Source organism: Podarcis tiliguerta (genome assembly GCF_965153285.1).
Source record: "Podarcis tiliguerta genome assembly, chromosome: 2".
Lineage (NCBI taxonomy): Eukaryota > Metazoa > Chordata > Lepidosauria > Squamata > Lacertidae > Podarcis > Podarcis tiliguerta.
The window spans coordinates 93,940,372-93,958,500 of record NC_139535.1 but is presented as its reverse complement, the minus strand read 5'-3'; the positions used below and the strand labels follow the sequence as shown (position 1 = coordinate 93,958,500).

The 18,129-nt window shown below is 44.7% G+C and overlaps 1 protein-coding gene across 1 annotated transcript; it reads right to left on the bottom strand.

Annotated features, from left to right (window-relative positions):
- Positions 1 to 1,479: 1,479 nt before the first annotated feature.
- Positions 1,480 to 12,051, bottom strand: CHMP6 (charged multivesicular body protein 6). Its single transcript, XM_083428078.1, has 8 exons — positions 11,904 to 12,051; positions 8,431 to 8,540; positions 6,778 to 6,865; positions 6,261 to 6,347; positions 6,109 to 6,174; positions 5,584 to 5,664; positions 3,731 to 3,785; positions 1,480 to 1,756 (listed from the first exon to the last, which is right to left on the bottom strand). The coding sequence occupies exons 1-8, from the start codon at positions 11,964 to 11,966 to the stop codon at positions 1,704 to 1,706; spliced, it is 603 nt and encodes a 200-aa protein (XP_083284204.1). The 5' UTR covers positions 11,967 to 12,051; the 3' UTR covers positions 1,480 to 1,703.
- Between the last annotated feature and the right edge of the window lie 6,078 nt (positions 12,052 to 18,129).

Sequence of the window (18,129 nt, the reverse complement as noted above, 5' to 3'; positions counted from 1 at the left end):
AAGCAGCTCCATCTCCCTGTGAATGGTAATGGGCAAGTGCTAGCAGAGGACTTTGAAGACGAGTCATTCAGGGTTCTTTGCAGCAGCAAAACAGGCAGGGCCTTAGTCAAAAACCCACTAGAGAAAGCCCACTACATTCAAAGAGGCTTGAATCCCAGGAGCCTGAGGATACAATTCCACTCACTAACAAGGCGGTTTGGGGAAGGGTTCAGAGAGAAAGTGGGGTCAATCAGAGGAAACGTTTATCAGCGCTGAGCTGTAGACCCCAGACAGTGGCAACCTCTGGGGTCTTCAATATCATTCTCCTCCCACCCCCCCACTGCATCAACCCATCCAACCGCTCAGCCATGGTTGGCCCCCATCTCAGCGGGTCCTGCGGGTCGTGCTCAGCACAGACCAGCTGGCTCTCAAAAGGCAGTAAGTCTGGGATACAAGTTTGGTGGGCTGCGACTGTGAAAGCAGGTCGGACCCATGTTTCAAGGTTCCTGAAGCCGTGTGATCTGGGGCAAAGTCTTCGACATCCTTTTAAGGGCAAGGAGGCCATCAGAACGAACTGGGATCCAGCCCTTTTCAGCATTCAGGAGGGGGGCAGGGAAGCACATTCAGGTCTTCTATAATTAAGAGGAAAGCAATACTTAGCACCACTGGCTTGCCATGTTCCTGACTGCTCCATACAAGAACAGAGGAAAAGCAGACATGGCAGGCAGCCTCCACCTCTGAGAAAAGGCGATGTGCCTCCTGTCTCAGCCCATTTCACAACTGTGATAAGTTGGGAAGGGCAAGATTAATCAAGAAGCTGCTTTGCAACTACCAAACCCCTCTCCTGTTGAGAAGTTTCAGCTGAAACAGTGTTCAGCTCTTCACACCATGGATTTGTTAAGGAAGAAAAAGGAAGGGGGAAACAGGATGCCTGTATAGGATTTCAGGAATTAATCCTTAGCAAGCACTTTTTATAGATTCCTATCCCTGTAGGAAACAGGCCTTCAGTTTTCTAAGATCAAGGCCAGCAGCCTCGCATCGCTAACTGGTGGTGCATAGAACTATTAACTGCATTTGTCTCAGAAGCACACTGGACACGGGGTAATCTTCTTGTATTTCCACTACCACGTCAGCACAAGCAATTGTTGCTACCATTGGAAGTGACGCTCCCATCTCAGCATCAAGCTAACAAGGTCTAATTCAGGTACAGGCCAAAGTTCCGTAAATTCCATTCTTTCCAAAAAAAAAGAACAAAGAAAAAAAGAGAGAGAACCCATTCGAAAAAGCCAGAGAACTGAAGAGAGGCAAGTGAAGAGGAAGGCCAAGAGGGTTCCCAGCAATTCTTCCCGCACGGTAGCAGAAAGCTCGTAACTTTTCACAGCGCCCACAAGCTCAAAAGGGCACCATGGGGCTTAGGCAGAGTTAGCAAGAGGCTGTGCTGGCGTCTGAGGCAGGTCTGCAGCTGACATCAGGTCTGTAGAAAGCATTTGGCTTGAAGGGTTTTGAGAGTCACCATTTAATCCAGTTTACGTTACAAAAAAAGGAGTGTGCACACTACAAAATAATCTTGATATGGGATATTAACCAGTTTACAGCTTCCATTCTGTGCAGGAAACCTGCTCCAGCGTGGCTGTTCAGAGCCAATGGGACACCACGGAAGCCTCTTGCACCCTAGGCATGCTGGAAGTCCAGGACAGCCTGCAGGGATCCCCCAGGAAATGGAGTTAAGATGCAGCCACCAGTTCTGGCTTTGGTTTGACTCTGACCGGCGATGTTTCTGTAAATAGAAGGAAACAGGAAGGAGTTAACTTTCTCGGCTGGAGTTAGAGCTAACCAAATTCAGACCAATGGTTTATCTAGTCTTACAACTGGTCTGTCTTGCTACCTGCTCCCTTTAGAGGAGACAAAGGAGATGCTATGCAAGCAAACACTCCCAATCCCACAGCAACATCTCTCAAACATATCTTCATGTTTCAGGGAAGACTGTGATTTTCCATTTGAAATGCTCCTGGATGTCTGTATACTTGTGCCAAGAGCAGGAATGCTCCCTGTCGCCGCCCTGATACAGTTCTACGCCTTGTATGTTCTAAGGGCGGCCAACAAGGAAGTTGAGATAGTACTTTCCCCAAATCTCTCTGGAGAGGCTAAGCCTGGGGGCAGGAGAGTTCTGAAGCTTTGCTCCTCAGCTGATGAGAACAACTGCACTGTACATGTCCACTTCAGGTCCAGCCCCAGCCTTTTTAAAAGGAGGGAGAGACAGTGGTAAGGTATATTGAAGTTTATGTCATAACAGCAGCTAGGCCAAACTGCACCGCATACAAGTTTATTACACGAGGCAGAGGTAAGAGATTCTGCAGAGAAAGATGAAACTACTACAGTACCAACAAGTGAGGATATTCTTCCAAACTGTGAAGGATATGATATAACATTAGTGTCTACTTGCTGGTTAATATATCGTGTGCCTCCTCCTCAAGAGGTCTGGAGAAGGAGGCAACACGAGAACGGGCCTTTTCTGTAGTGGCTCCCCGTCTGTGGAATGCTCTCCCCAGGGAAGTTTGCCTGGCGCCTTCATTATACACCTTTAGGCCCCAGGCAAAAACATTCATTTTTAACCAGGCCTTGGGTTGACCTGATCAACACCCCTTTTAAAATGTGGCTCTTTTGGGGGGGGGGTATTATCGGGTTATTGCTTTTATTTAAATTTTATATGCTGTGATCTTTTTACTACTTTTTCACTCAGAGACCTCCTGGTATAGGGCGGAATACAAATTCAATTAATAATAATAATAATAAGTAAAGGCAGCTTTTGTTATTTGTTTCTTTAGAGGTCCAGGAATCTGTATGGCTTACACATTGATTGCTGAGTGCTCCCTATGCCCTATATAACTTCCAGTTCTCAAGCCAGTCATTTTTGTACACCTATGGCTGCTCACCTCCACTCTCCACAAGTCCACTACCTTGTATTTCAGATAGAGTTTGTTTTTGAACACCCAAACCAAACACCAGTTGTATGGCTACAACAGGGTTTTCAACCAGAGCTTGGCCTCCTTTTTTTGTCTTGTTCAAACATCATCTGTACTGTGAATCCACTCTCCCCACCCTCCCCATACTGGGATAGTGCAACTGATCTAACTTACAGTTGTTGTGAGAATTATAGGGATGTGGGTGGCGCTGTGGTCTAAACCACAGAGCCTAGGGCTTGCCAATCAGAAGGTCGGCGGTTCGAATCCCCACAACGGAGTGAGCTCCTGTTGTTCGGTCCCTGCTCCTGCCAGGCTAGCAGTTCAAAAGCACGAAGTGCAAGTAGATAAATAGGTACCACTCCGGCGGGAAGGTAAACGGCATTTCCGTGTGCTGCTCTGGTTCGCCAGAAGCGACCCGGAAGCTGTATGCCGGCTCCCTCGGCCAGTAAAGCAAGATGAGCACCACAACCCCAGAGTCATCCATGACTGGACCTAATGGTTAGGGGTACCTTCACCTTTACGGCACATGAAGGTCTTTGGACTTTTTAAAGCACTCTACAAATGTCAAGTGTTGGGCTGTAGCATGATAACATACAGTAAAGCTTTGGTGGAGTCTGACATAGTCAGTGCTCTAGAGCTGCTTTAAGAGCGCTCTGCGGAGTTGGCACTTGCATAGTACCTGCCAAGCTTATTCTTAAATCTCCCATGTGCCACGTGGTTCATGCAGGCACAACCAAAAGCACAAGCCTGCACAACTGAGGGAAAGAAAACAAGACAGACAACGCTACCTGGAATCTTTTCTGGGAGAGGCTCTGATGGAACCTCTGGAAGATCTATCTGTTCCTGCAAGAAAAGAAGTCACACTGTGAAACAAATGTTCTGGGGATAACAAGCAACTCTTAACCAGAACTTCCAAGCACATAGGAAGGAGTGCAGCTCCCTATACCATCTCAGAAGCTGAGAATTTGGCTGGGCTCTAGAGCTTTGGTTCTGGGTTACTAACAAGATTCTGGCAGAATTTTTGCTTCCTTGGCGAGTTACCCTGATTAATCATGTTGGGTGGCAGCTATTGGTCTGGGAATATAACTGTGCCAATCTATTCATTCATTTATTTAATGGATTTATATCCCATTTTGAGAAAGTCCTCCACAACACGACTTATATCATGTTTACAATATGGAATCAACATTAACTGTGGAATTAATGCCAGCAACAGGACCACGATCCAAACTCCAATAAGCAGCTGCTCTCTATGAGTCACATTAAAAGCTTTGGAAAAGAGAAAGGTCTTTAAGCCCTCTTTAAAGGATACAAGATATGGGGTCTGTCTGATCTCCAAGGAATCAAATTCCATAACTGCAGGGCCACCATTGTGCCTTAGTCTGAGCACCTGCCAGCTTGATTGCTTTCACTGGCAGACACTGAAGCAGGCTATCTGACAAAGATCTCAAGATATGGGCAGGGCAGTATGAGTGTAGGTGGTCTTTTAAGTAATCCAGTTCCAGACAGCTCAGGGCTTTAAAGGTAATAACCAGAACTCTGAATTGGGTCTGCAAAAGCTTTGGCAGCCAGCGCAACTGTTACAAAACCATTTATATTCTGATTGTCTGGCACCCACCAGTAATCAGGCAACCACATTTTGCGCTTGCTGCAGTTTATAATATGCTCATCTGATATGCACTCTGATAAGCAATGGAATTTTGTGGAAAGCATCAAAAGGCTAATATTTTGAATGCTTTACAATCACCACCAGATCGGTGGTGGAGTTGGATATTAGGCAGCAGGGGTTCCACAATTTTTGGCTTTGGCGGTCAACCCCAAAATTAGGACCACCAGGACCCTGCCACTCTCCTAGCATCAGACCTTGCTACACGAGGTCAGGGACAATTATTTATCCACTTTTCCATTTCCAAGCTTTCGTAGTTTTGGGGCTGTATTTCTTACATGACATCTGAATTAGAGGAGGTTGTGCACTGGTGCTTGGATGCAGTGCTGGGGTGGATGAGGGAAAATAAGCTGAGCTTGAACTCTGGCAGCACAGAAACACTGGTTCCCGTGTGCAAGAAACTGATCAATTGCCTGCCCTGGATGGGTTTGTTGTCACATCGGGCAGATGACCCAACCATTCGTATAAGCTGGCATTTATTGCGTGAACGTAGTCTAATGGCTCAAAGTGAAGTTCCATCCCTTCTAAGAAGGGAGCCATAGCGGCAGGCCAGAATCTCCACCACAGATTGCATCCACGGAAGTAGCTGGGGACACATGAATCTTCAGACACTAGCGTGGAAGAATCTTTCATTTGAAGGCGAAGAAAACAAAGGGTAAACCAAGGAAACATGTTGTAAAGGTTATTCAATACTGGCAGAATCCAGCATTCGCAATACTCAATGAACTTAAGCCCATACATTTCAATAGGTCAGCTCTTGGTTGGGTATCACCCTTTTTGTTTTTAAGCTTCTTTGGGAAGATTGGGCTGACCTCTTCAAGGCTTCAGAAGACATAAATGCAAGGAGCTATAATAAGGACCCCTTATTACCTGCCAGGTATATGGGATGGATAATCCCCTCGCGTGAGATGAAAAATGTCCACTGCAAAATGTAGCCCAACAATGAATTACCAGTGTTGCTGATTAAACACTCACCTGAGTGATGGCATCTAATTCTGCTAAAATGGCATCTTCATCTTCTACAGTGAAGCTGCCAGCCAGAATTTCATCTATTTGCTGCAAAGGAAAAGGGCAGAATGCATGGTGAACACCAGAATAGCACCATATCCTTAAGCATTGTAAGATGAGAACATCTATGGGTCAGTGTAACATAGGAACATAGACCCAAAGCTACAAAATACTCCGCTGAAACCCAGCCACTTGGCACTCAAGCTATATTCAACTCCCTCCCTCCTTCTATGACAGTCTTCTTGACATGAACAAATGTCATCTCTGACCTGTTTAAGGGGCAATGACGAAGAACAGTTTAGTCTCTAGGTTTGCAATGCAATATGTTAAAGCAAAATAGGGTCTCCACTCCTCTTCATAAGCAAGTTAGGAGGCACGATGGAAACACTTTCAAGCATCTAAGTGGGTGGAATTGCTGTCATACAAATATAAGAATGAAGCAGTGCAATGGTTAAAAGGATCTCCATGATGATACACAGGGACAATACATACCCTCTGGTATTCCACAGCTTCCTGGGTTTCATCCATGATCCTTTCCACTTCTTCTATTGACATAACCTACAGGAAAAGAAGGTTGGTCAGAAGAGATGTCCCAACCAGTGTCCCTTATGAAACAGTCCCAAGGACCCTGGGCTCACACTCACCTGGTGCATCTTATTTAAACACTCATTACCAATTTTGAGGCCCTCAATCACTTTCATCTCAATTTGTGTGAATTCAATATCCTGGACCTGAAGGAAACAGAAGTCAACAGAGGGGGTCAGCGAGTGATGCATTTCATCAATATGTAGTAGGGAGAGTAGACAACCGCAGCCACAGTAGACAGTATGCTCTACATTCCACAGGCCACCACAGAGCCAAATGGAAGAGGAACAGACAAAACTGGCTTGCAGAACACTGCAGCACAGGCCGATATTACAGCTTAAAACATGACATTGCATTCGGAACTCAGCAAAAAACAAAACAAAAACAAAAAACCTAACCCAAAACAAAACAAAATAACACTTTAAACATTCATGTTGTAATCCAAGATGTCCAACTAATGCTAAGTACTAAGACAGCTTGAATTAGAAGTTAAGCACAATTAAACAAAATTTAGCAGCATACAGATATGACAGCTGTAAAAGCCCTGAAAACAATGACACTGGATGCCTCCATTACCATGCGTTCCAGGTTGCTAATTTGGTTTTCTGTCTTGTCCAGCAGTTGCTCTTGATACCGTTTTTTCTTCAGCAGAAACTTTGCTTTCCTAGGAGGAGAAAAAAAGCACCGGCTGTAGAAAACAATCCTTCAAACCAAAGCAATTTCTGCCTTGCCTTGCTGATCTTGATTTTTTTTAATAATAAAAAAAACCCATTGATTCCAATATTCTCAGAAGCAAGGAATAAGTTAAAGATGGTCAGATAGGCTGCCTCAGATCCAGAAGTCCCATTTTTAGTTATTATGACCAGCAATAACTAATATGTATATTCTCTACTTACTTGACCCTTTAAATTTTTTATTAAAGCTCGCGGCCATCACAATATTTATTTTTTCAATTATTAATTTTGCAACATGTTAAGTGCTTCCTTCTGTCTGACTGCAAGCTTAGGGCAATCCATTTCATTAGATGCCTAAGTCCTGGCATTGTGAGAAAGATTCGTTATTTCTCTGCTGGTTGTGTCACATGAATGAAGCTGCCCATTGTGTGACCAATCATCAAAAGGACTCCTCTCTCCAGCAGGATGCAATAAAGGAACATTTTAAGAATGCTCAGTAGTACCCGTTTAGAAATTTTAACAAAGCTTATACAGCTTCAAATCACTCTTCTCACTGGAGTTAGGAGCACAGGAAGTGGCCTTATACAAAGTCAAAACAGTGATCTATCAAACTCAGTACAGTCTATACCAGGAATGGGGAACCTGTGGTCCTCCAGATGTTGTTGGGGTTATTTCTATCATTCATATACAATAGCCATAGTTTCTTGGACCAATGGATATGCTAGATCAGGCATAGGGAAACTCCAGCCCTCCAGATGTTTGGGACTACAATTCCCATCATCCTTGACCACTGGTCCTATTAGCTAGGGATGATGGGAATTGTAGTCCCAGACATCTGGAGGGCTGGAGTTTGCCTATGCCTGTGCTAGATGATGGGAATCAGAGTCCTACAACATTTGGAGGGCCACTGGTTCCCCACCCTGGTCTACTCTGACAGGCAGCAGATTTCCTTAGAGACAGGATTATTTCCTTGCCCTATCTGGCCATGCCTGAGTTTGAACCTGGGACCTTGTGCAGGCTACTCCACTGAGCTACAGCCTTTCCCTTATGTGTTATATCAATTCCTGGTACATTTAGTACCAAAGTAGCTCCTAGCCACGCCATGTTTCACTAGAGATGCCAAGGACTGAACCTGGAACCTTATGCATGAAAATATTCATTTTAGCACTGCGTTATTATGCAGGCTGAGCCAAGGTAGTTAGAACGCTTCACCAGCAACAACAGTATTCAGCTTAAATATTAAACCATGGCCAGTCAGAGATTTAAGGTTTCTACATGATGCACCTCAATTTCCTCCAGGGATGCACTTGTAAAGAAAGCTTCCCATAGGCAGTTTCTTCAAGTGTGGAAGTAAATGCTTCACGTGTTGAAATAATGGGAATCATTTAGCCGTTATCAGTGGAATGCAATATGTCAATTCAAGCTTTACCCATACAAGAGAGGCCACAGGGGCAGTTATGGGTCATCTCACTGAGAAGACCTTAACTTTCTGAACCAGCCCATAAACTGAGCACCTCCGTATGGAAAGGGTGCAAAGTGACTTGGAATGACTTACTCTTTCTTGCCATCTTTTAATAGTTGCCGGGCAAAAGCCCTCTCCCGCTCCAGCTGCAGCGATATCCTTTTCTGATATTGCTTTAGTTTGTCCCGCTGCTGTTTCAGTTGCTACAGGAGAAAATAAATTGGCCATTAGAAGGTGCACCAACAAGCCTTGCTAGGATGACCACTGGAAAAGAGAAACCAAAATCTCCCTTTAAGGCAGACCTGCTTATAAGCCCAGCAGCCTGATCCTTGAAACCTACTTTGTTATTCCCGTTTTTGGCTTGCTGCAAAAACAGCAGAAGAAGCTTAAAGTTCCACCTTGCAAAGTTAAACACCAACTCACTGCCTTTGGCTCTCGGGTACGAAACATCGTACCTCATGGGAGAGGTGGGAGAGGGACAATAAAAGTTTTAGAGTGCTTTACCATGTGTTTCCTCCTTCAAGTTGGTCAAATTGCTTTTGCTCTCAGGCCGCAGCATAATAAAACTAGCAGCATCTATCTGATGATATTCCAAACTTACAAAACAGTATGTGGAATTCAGATTTGGGGCACAATGTTCAGCTAGTGGAGCATAGGGATGTTGTATTCCCAGGGCAATAGCTAGTGGAGGGGGAGATGTTCAGCTAGATGTGAAACCTTTGATCTTCCAGATGTTGCTGGACTCCAGCTCTCATCATCCTTGATGATTGGCCATGCTAATAACGAAAAGGCCATGGATTTCTCACCACTGAGACGCAGACTGGGCATTTATACCTCTTGTTAGTATGCAAACTAAATGAGACTATTAAGAACTGAATGAAAAAGTTGGCAAACAGCTGGTTTTAAGTAAGAACTGTATTAAGGCAAAGACCCTCCCTTCAGTAGTTAAGGGACAGACTCACTGCAATGCTTTACTGAGTACAGTTCCAATTCCGATGGCTACATCTAGCTTTTGACACCTCCACATTATTAGGGGCACCCTAAATATTAGAATGGATACTGCAGAGTAACCCTGAGACTCTGAACTTAAATTCAGTGCTGAACGCAAATCTTCAAAAACGTGACAAGTGAGTAGCCGCAAGGTTCTGTTTTTCGGCTAATGTTGTTCAATGTCTTTATAAATGTCTTGGTCGAAGGAATTGAGGGGGCACTTATCAAATATGCCGATGACACCAAACTGGGAAGGGTAGCTAATACTGCAGAAGACGGAATCGGGGTTCAATTGACCTTAACAGATTGGAGAACTGGACCAAAAGTGAATTTTAGTAGGGACAAATGTAAGGTTCTGCACTTAGTCAGGAAGAACCATCTGCACAGAGGTTGGGTGGCCATTTGTCAGGTATGATCTAGTTGAGATTCCTGCACTGCAGGGGGTTGGACAAACGGATCCCCCCCCCCCCGGCTCCCTTCCAACCTGTCAACTTTTCCCTTTTCTTGTGAGGGATCCTATTAGGAATAAGGGAATTTCCCTTTAAAAGGGGGAAACGTTGACAGCTATGCTTCCAGCTCTACAGTTCTATGATAGGGGATCCTGAGTGGAGCCGATCACTGCTGAAAGTGAGACTGGCAATGGATGCCAAGATAGGAAGCATTTTCAAATGTGCTTGGAGAAAAATGCAGAAAACAAATCCACAGCTGGAATACACCAGATGCAGTGGCGAAATAAAGTGGTGTGATGACAAAGCAGCCAATCCCTAGTATCTCCAGATAAGGGCTGTCTGAAATCCTGGAGAGCTGCCACAAGTCTATATACACCAGGGATGGGGAACCTGTGGCTTTCCAGATGTTGCTGGGACTCCATTAGCATGTTGGATGGTCCAAAATTATGGGAGCTGGAACCCAACATCTGGTGTGCCACAGCTTCCCCATCTCTGGTGCAGTTCAAGGAGTTGGAATGTGACAGGCTGAACACAGGCTCTTTGTGTTGAAAACACTGGTTTTTCTGACACTCAGAAAACTCTTCCACACCATAGACATGGTATTCAATCATTTACAGATACCATGGGAGCACAATCCTAAACATGCTTGTTCATAAGTCACTAACAGTTCAAAGGGACTTAAGAATGCAATCCTACTCCCTTCTCCATGTTGATGAATGGGGGTTGGTGAGCAGGATGGCACACAAAATCCTCTCCATCAGCAGGAGAAAGCACTGTGGGGGTGGGTGTCTCTAATGTAGTGGAGGCCTCAGCTTTCTCCATACTCCTGGAGATTGTTTTCCCACTAGCAAAGGGTTCTGAAAACTTTTCAGTAACTGTGTTTAGGATGCAGCCTGCACAACTGCTCTCCTATTTCACAAACTATGGTCAAGGATAGGGAACACATTTGTGGCTAAGATATTGACCTAGATATTCCAGCTCTATATAAATGATAATCCAGTGGAATCTCAAGACCTCACCAGACAGAGCTCCCATCATTCCCAAAGCACTGTGACTTTATCCCCTCAGTCTGGGGGCATCTTATTTCAACCTCGAAACTTCTCATTCTACATAGTGTGCTACTATTTTATAATAGCCTTCCAAATGAAAACACCCCCCCCCCAAATGACGAGGCTGCATTTCTATCCTGGCTGTGAAGAAGGGAGAAGCACAGTGCTGATAATGACATGGTTGCAGGTTTGATCCGTGTATACGACAGCTGCATATTCTTGCATTGCAGGGGGGTTGGACTAGATGATCTACAGGGTCCCTTCCAACTCTATGATACTCCTCCACAGACAGTAAGGAAATGCAGGCAAATAACCTCTTCAGTAGTGGTTTTTATAACAGACTGGTGGAAGAGAGGCAGCACAACCTGTCCCTCTCCCAGCAGCTTGGTCATGGGCAAATAGGCTTTCCTTCCAACACAGCTTGCCTGGGAACTAGGCAGGCTGGCAGATGGAGCACTGTAGCCCCTTCTCCAACTGCCCGACCCCACGAACTCGCCTGCCTGCAATTCCTGGTCACCTATGGCTGTTACTAGGCAAGCTGTTAAATTCAAGGCTGATTTTTTTTCTATAGTGCTTTGCTGCTCTTAAGTACCCGCCTGGGAGTATTTCCACCTGACTGCCAAAGTAATCCGGAACACGACAGCCACCACCACGACTTCCGTTCGTTTGTTCGGGTTTCTTTCTTTTTCTTTTTAGAGAGAAACAGAAAGTGTAGCCAGTCCGAAAAGAAGCCAAAGTTCCTTTAACTTTCAACAGCTGTGTTAAGAAAGAGATCTTTGGCTTTCCCACCCCATTTAGGAGAAACAGCACCTGCCAAAAATCACTTTTCTTCCCCACCCAAACAAACTGCCAATAAATAAATAAATACAGGGGAATTGGGCATGTCACATACGGTGGAAACATGGGTCTACGTGGGATAAATGCGGGTCCGGGCTCTGTCAAGGCACAGGGGCTCCTTTGCAGCACACATTTGCTGGCTACCTTGCAGCCTTTTGCACTCAAGTCACAGCAACCTGCTCCTGCTCCTGCAGCCGCCGCCGCCGCCTTCCCTGCCTCCCAGCCCCTTCTTTGCTCTCACCAGCACGGCCTTATCTTGCTCGGTGACCCGGCTCCGCCGCTTGCGCCCGAACAGATTCCCCATCGCCCCGGCCCCGCCCGCGCGGCCCTGGCCTACATTGGCCCCACCCCGGCCCCCTCGGCTTCCGTACGGCGGCCGCGGAGGCTCACGCTTTGCCGGAACGCGAACGCGGAAAGGAGGCGAGGAGCGAAAGTGACGGCTTTGGCTCATAGAGCTAAGGAAAAAAGTAGAGGAGCCCGCCGTCGCCGCGTTTCCTTTGTAGGGAGCTTCCGGGTGGTCATACTGACTAGCTCGCGGAACGCGCCTGACACTTTTTTTTTGTATAAGTCTGCATGCCCATGGCTTCCCCCGAGAGAATCCTGGGAGCTGTAGTTTAACGGTGCTGGGAATTGTAGCCTACCCAGATGCTTGAGGAAATTTTAATCTGAAAAAATGTTTAGGGTAGTCTTATTTTCCTACTCCTATTGAAATACTGCCCCTCAATGAGGCCAAACTTAGATTCACAATAAACTGGCATGTGGTGCAATTTGGCCCAGCTGCTGTTGTGACTTCACCTTACCACAGACTCTCCTTCCTTTTAAAAAAGTCTGGGGCTGGACTTGAAGTGGACATGTACAATGCAGTTGTTCTCATCAGCTGAGGAGTAAAGCTTTAGTACTCTCCTGCCCCCAGGCTTAGTGTACCCCTGTGTCCCCCAGGAAAAAGCACTGTGTGTGTGTGACTGTTTTATGTTTTGTAAACCACTTTGAGAGTTTTTTTATTTTTAAAAAATCAAGTGGTGTATAAATTTTATTAAATAAAATAAACTTCTGCATACCACCGAACTCTCGCTCTGGATTTGAAGGGAGCTGACTGACAGGATAATTAAAGGGACTGACATTTACTACAACCGGAAGGGTGTTTTATTGCTTGGGGTTTTGGGGCATGAGCCCCGGCAAGGTAAAAAGGTAAAGGACCCCTGGATGGCTAAGTCCAGTCAAAGGCGACTATGAGGTGCGGCGCTCATCTCACTTTCAGCCTGAGGAAGCCAGTGTTTGTCCACAGACAGCTTTCCAGGTCATGTAGGCAGCATGACTAAATCGCTACTGGCACATGGAGAAGGCAGAGCGCATGGAAACGCTTTTTATCTTCCCATCCCAGCGGTACCTATTTATCTATTTGCACTGGTGTGCTTTTGAACTACAGTGGTACCTCTGGTTACGTACTTAATTCGTTCCGGAGGTCCGTTCTTAACCTGAAACTGTTCTTAACCTGAAGCACCACTTTAGCTAATGGGGCCTTCCGCTGCGGCTGCGCCACCGCTGCACGATTTCTGTTCTCATCCTGAAGCAAAGTTCTTAACCCGAGTAATATTTCTAATTAACCCGGTAATATTTCTGGGTTAGCAGAGTCTGTAACCTGAAGCGTATGTAACCTGAAGTACCATTGTACTAGGTTGGCAGAAGCTGGGACATAGCAACGGGAGCTCACCCCATTGTGAGGATTCAAACCGGCGACCTTCTCGTCAGCAAGGCTTGGTGGTTTAGACCACAGGGTCACCTCTAACCTGAACCATTAAGGCTGAAACATGCTTATTTTGTCGTAAACCTTAGGCCACAGGCAAAAACATTCCTCTTTAGCCAGGCCAAATATAATCTATGGCCTGTGAAAGTGTGGGGGAGTGGACTGTTATTATCATGATGGTGATTAGGCTGTCTGTCATTATGTTTTTATTATGTTTATATTCTGTATTTATGTGTTTTTAATGTTGTACACTGCTCTTGGATCTTCTGATAAAGTGTGGTAAATAAATTGAATTAATAATGATGATAATAATAATAATAATAATAATAATAATATAACTCAGTGATACTTACTTCTGAGCAAACATGCACAGCATCAGAGGACGCAAAGATGCCACAAGTCTTGCAAGCCGCAGCTCATCTTCTCCCTCTCAGTTTGGGGGGCAGTGTATCAAACTAGCACAAACATTGTCAGAAACATGTTTTGTTTCTGAGTGGAGAGGCTCACACTCGGCCACATGCTGTGGTCTCTACATGGACCTCTATAAGCATCTATTACTTCCAACCTGGAGAAAGTGATGGAGAAGAACTCCCATTAGATACAGATTTAGATACAGAGTGAGAGAACTTGAGCCCCTGTCCTGTCAGTATCAACTACATCCACGAGCTAGCCAACTAACAACCTCGGGAGGGGAAAGAGGTAGCGCTTATCTCTAAGCAGATAGGAAAAGGGACCAATAGGAGAGGGGCGAGTTTTGTCTCGAGGCTTTCGGTGAACAGCTGGTGATTCCCACGCCTCCCACACGCCCGTGTACCCGCGCCATCTTCTGTTGGCTTCTCAGGTTTGCAAAGTACGAGAGTTTGGTTTATTTTTTGGACACTCCCTCCGCGCTAAAAATAACTCTTTTTTTAAAAAAAAACGCCTCCTAGTTTCTTCCTCAGTTCCCCCAACCCCAACCCTACGCCGGGTTTATTCCTGCCTTCTGTGAGTTTGCAAACAGCAGCGCCCCCGTGAGAGAACCTTTTCAGTCCTTCAGCGAAGGACTAATCGAGAAGTTCATTTGTTTAGGCTTGACGTAGAGACTGGGATTCACTGTGTTATCACCAATCTCTATCGTTGTGAGTGGCCTTTGGCTTATTGTGTATACATTTTTCAGCTTCATATAGACTCATATGGTTTATACTGTATGTACTTGTAGTTCTTGCATTTTATGGGCATTTGGCTCCACCCTTTAAAAGAGGGATGTATGTGTCCGTAAGGGCAGCTGTGGTCAGGGAACACATGCTCTGCATTCAGAAGGTCACTAAGGGCAGATAATCTTCTGGAGACAGACATAAAAGAGCAAAATTGTGGTCTGTGAAGCTTTGCAGTGGGTTACAGCAGTGCCGGATTTACGTACTGTATAAGCTAAACAAGCTATAGCTTAGGGCCCCACTCTCTTGGCCCCTCCAAAATCCCCCCCCCCCACTATTAATATACTTCTTCTTAATTGTATTTCAGTTCAACAATTACTTTGATAAAATACATATTTTTTATGTGCAAATGGCTTTAGATACCTATTAGGTCCATAAATTACCATATAGCATATATTCAACACAAAAAACAGCAACAATTTGTTGTTGACAAAGGACAGCTGGACATATAAAGGGCCCCATTACCTTCAGTAGCTTAGGGCCTCATCAAACCTAAATCCAGCCCTGGGTTACAGTGTAGTATTCTGCACACTCAGCACATGTTTTTTAATAAATGAAGCCTCCTAGGTCCACCCAACGTTACCTGAACTCTGGAGTCTTATTTTACCAGGCATGGCTAAACCTGCAATTGCAACGTGGTTGGTTGCAAATCATCCCCAGAAGGTTAAGTGAGTAGAGTTGCCCCTCAGCTGTATTATTATGTCTAACCTGTCTGCATATTTTTAAATGGTGGTAATAATAATAATAACAATAATAATAATAATAATTTATTTATACCCCACCCATCTGACTGGATTTCCCCAGCCACTCTGGGCGGCTCCCAACAGAATATTAATAATAAGAAAGCAACAACATCAAACATTAAAAACTTCCCTAACCAGGGCTGCCCATATGAATGTTGGTTGCACTTCTTCCTTTTCCTAGTGGCAACTTGATTTAAAGCCCAGCCCCTGACAGCTGCTTAGCCCGGAGAGTTTTGCTTATTTCTTTCCTGTCTTTCTGCCTTTAAATGAACATGGCGATATGTAGTGTCTGTGCAATATTGGGCAAATATTATCAGGTTCACAATACTCCCATTTAAATATAGACAAATGTTCTCTTATAGACACTAGGAACTTGAACTTACAAGTGGCCTCTTCATAAATATTATAATGCATTATAATGAAGTATTATATTTTTTAAAAAAATGTTTATAATTTGCTCCAGTTCGTGCAGTTATGCAAAAGACATATACCCTTTCTTCCGTTAGGTGGCAGAATGGATCCATCATCATAACCTTTGAAATACCAACTACTGCATCTCAGAAGCTGGAGTTTACTGCAGTGCTATTTGTAGCAAAGAATGGATCTGTGGCTCAGATGGACAAGAAATGGCATATCTGCCAACATAGATACAAAACCAACAAATTGTAAGTTTGCATAAAGGAATACAATGAAGTATATCAATAAGGAAGTCCCAGGATGGTGCATATATCTGTGAATATTTGTTGCATTGGCAGGTGTGAAACAGAAGTTAATTCATATTGATTTAAAGCTTTTTCCACCAGATATCATTAGGAGGTTGAGATAATGATTGAATTCAAGCAGTCAGCATTGGCCTCTGAAGCCATTGGAGACTGAACTTATGGGGGGCTGTGCGTATCCCAAAATTCTGCATTAGTGCAGGAAAAACAAACCCAAACATGGATTTTGGTATTGAGTGTGCAGAATTAAACATCCTGGGAATTGCAGCGTTTTTATAACAAGCAAGTTTCTAGTCCTTATTGGGAGTGATGAAAGGATTGTCTGTAAGTGGGCAGGAGCTGCTGAAATCTCCAGGTTAGAGCAGCAGAGCTTCAGTGTCGGGTGCAGTCCTTTTTTTCCTCCTTGTGAAGCAATCAATATACAGAAATATGCTTAGAATTCAGGATAACATGGTAGATAATTTTGAGTTTTGGAGACAGCACAGCCCTGAAAATGCCTACTTGCCTTCCATGTTACTTTATGCACAGAGGACCTAGGAAAAAGATCCTTTAAAATTATCAAGGATCCAATATCCTGCACAAACTCCAACCCATGTGCTTTAGGAAAAGAGGTAGAGGAAGTATGTGCCTTCCTGTGGCTAGGTGAACTGAGGCTGCGGCCATATTTGCATTTATGTGAAAACTACCAGTTAGCGATGGTGATGCATGAAGATGCTTCCATTGGCAAGTGACCACGAGTGGCTTCTTATACATTTTTATTACGTAGCCCTAATTCTTCTCACTGCTGTAAATCAGTAGTACAGTGGTAGCTTGGGTTACAGACGCTCCAGGTTACGTGTTTTCGGGTTGTGCACTGCGCCGAACCCAAACGGGTTACTTCCGGGTTTCGGTGCTCACACATGCGCAGAAGCGCTATATCGCACTTTGCGCATGCGCAGAAGTGCCGAATCGCGACCCGTCCGTGCACAGACGCAGTGCTGTGGGTTGTGAATGCTGCAGGTTATGAACGTGCCTTCTGCACGCATCACGTTAGCAACCCAAGGTTCAGCTGTAATGCAGGTGGTAAAGACCAAAGAACAGCAACTCTTACCTTTTCCCCACCCCATCCCAGTGTCTGCTGTGGCTGCCTTTCTGTGTCGTTAAATAGTGCAAGAAGCAGCTTTGCCATAAAAATGGTGCTCAGAGGATATTATGTACACAGTATATTCTAGAGCAAGCTGAGGTGAAAGATCTCATACATATAAACAACCAATGCGGAGATTTCCAGGCTGCGAGATATGATTGCACAACTGGGAAATTAGCCTGAGATTGCAGCTGACACCGCTGTGCGGTTGTGGCTCAGCAAACCCTTTATTTCTAAAGTCACAGTTCTCTGCTCAGGGCAGGAGCTTTGCTCCAGAGTTACGGACGTGTGACTTCCATGTGCATTCTCAGCACAGTTGTTCCAAGGCTGACAGCCCTGTTCAGTTTCTCTCTTGTCTCCAGCAATAGTGCCACCTAGTGTATCTGACAGGAAACAGTTCAAGGTGTAGGCAAACAAAATTTCAATTTGGTTTTTGGAAATGTAAAGTTTGGAAATAATGCCAGATGCTTTTAATTCATCAAGAGTTCTAACTTTCCGTTATTTGTGTTTGAATGCCAATTTGCTTATTTTATGTACAGTATTGTGCTTGTGGCAGTGAAGCCTTCTGCACTGATTTTCCCCTTGGGGAAAGTTTTCAGAATGCTTGCAGTCCATCTTCCATGAGAGAAGTGAAAGTTCGCTGTTTGGCTGGGATTAAGATTTCAAACAGACCTTAGAGACAATTGTAGCTTTCTTGTGGGATAGACTTGAGGACTGGGGCAAGATTCTGGGAGATAGGGAGGTTCAGGAACAGGGAAACCAGAGACAAGTTGGGTGGTGCAATGAAGTTCAGCCTAGGCAACAGTTGAGAAACAGGAATGGTAAGGGAAGACTTCATTGCAGGTTTTGTCCCAAGGGAGAGGCACGTGAAAGTTTTTCTGTCTCTGATATTAAAGAATAATCATTTTTTTTATTTATATCCTGCCCTACCCAGCCAAAGCCGGG

What these genes read in the sequence shown, in the direction of transcription:
- CHMP6 (XM_083428078.1), bottom strand. Translation starts at nt 11,966, where the DNA reads ATGGGGAATCTGTTCGGGCGCAAGCGGCGGAGCCGGGTCACCGAGCAA. An exon ending in TTAGCAACCTGGAACGCATG is followed by an intron (nt 6,348 to 6,777) that starts GTAATGGAGGCA and finishes TGTTTCCTTCAG; the next exon opens with GTCCAGGATATTGAATTCAC. An exon ending in TCTCCCAGAAAAGATTCCAG is followed by an intron (nt 1,757 to 3,730) that starts GTAGCGTTGTCT and finishes TTCTATTTACAG; the next exon opens with AAACATCGCCGGTCAGAGTC.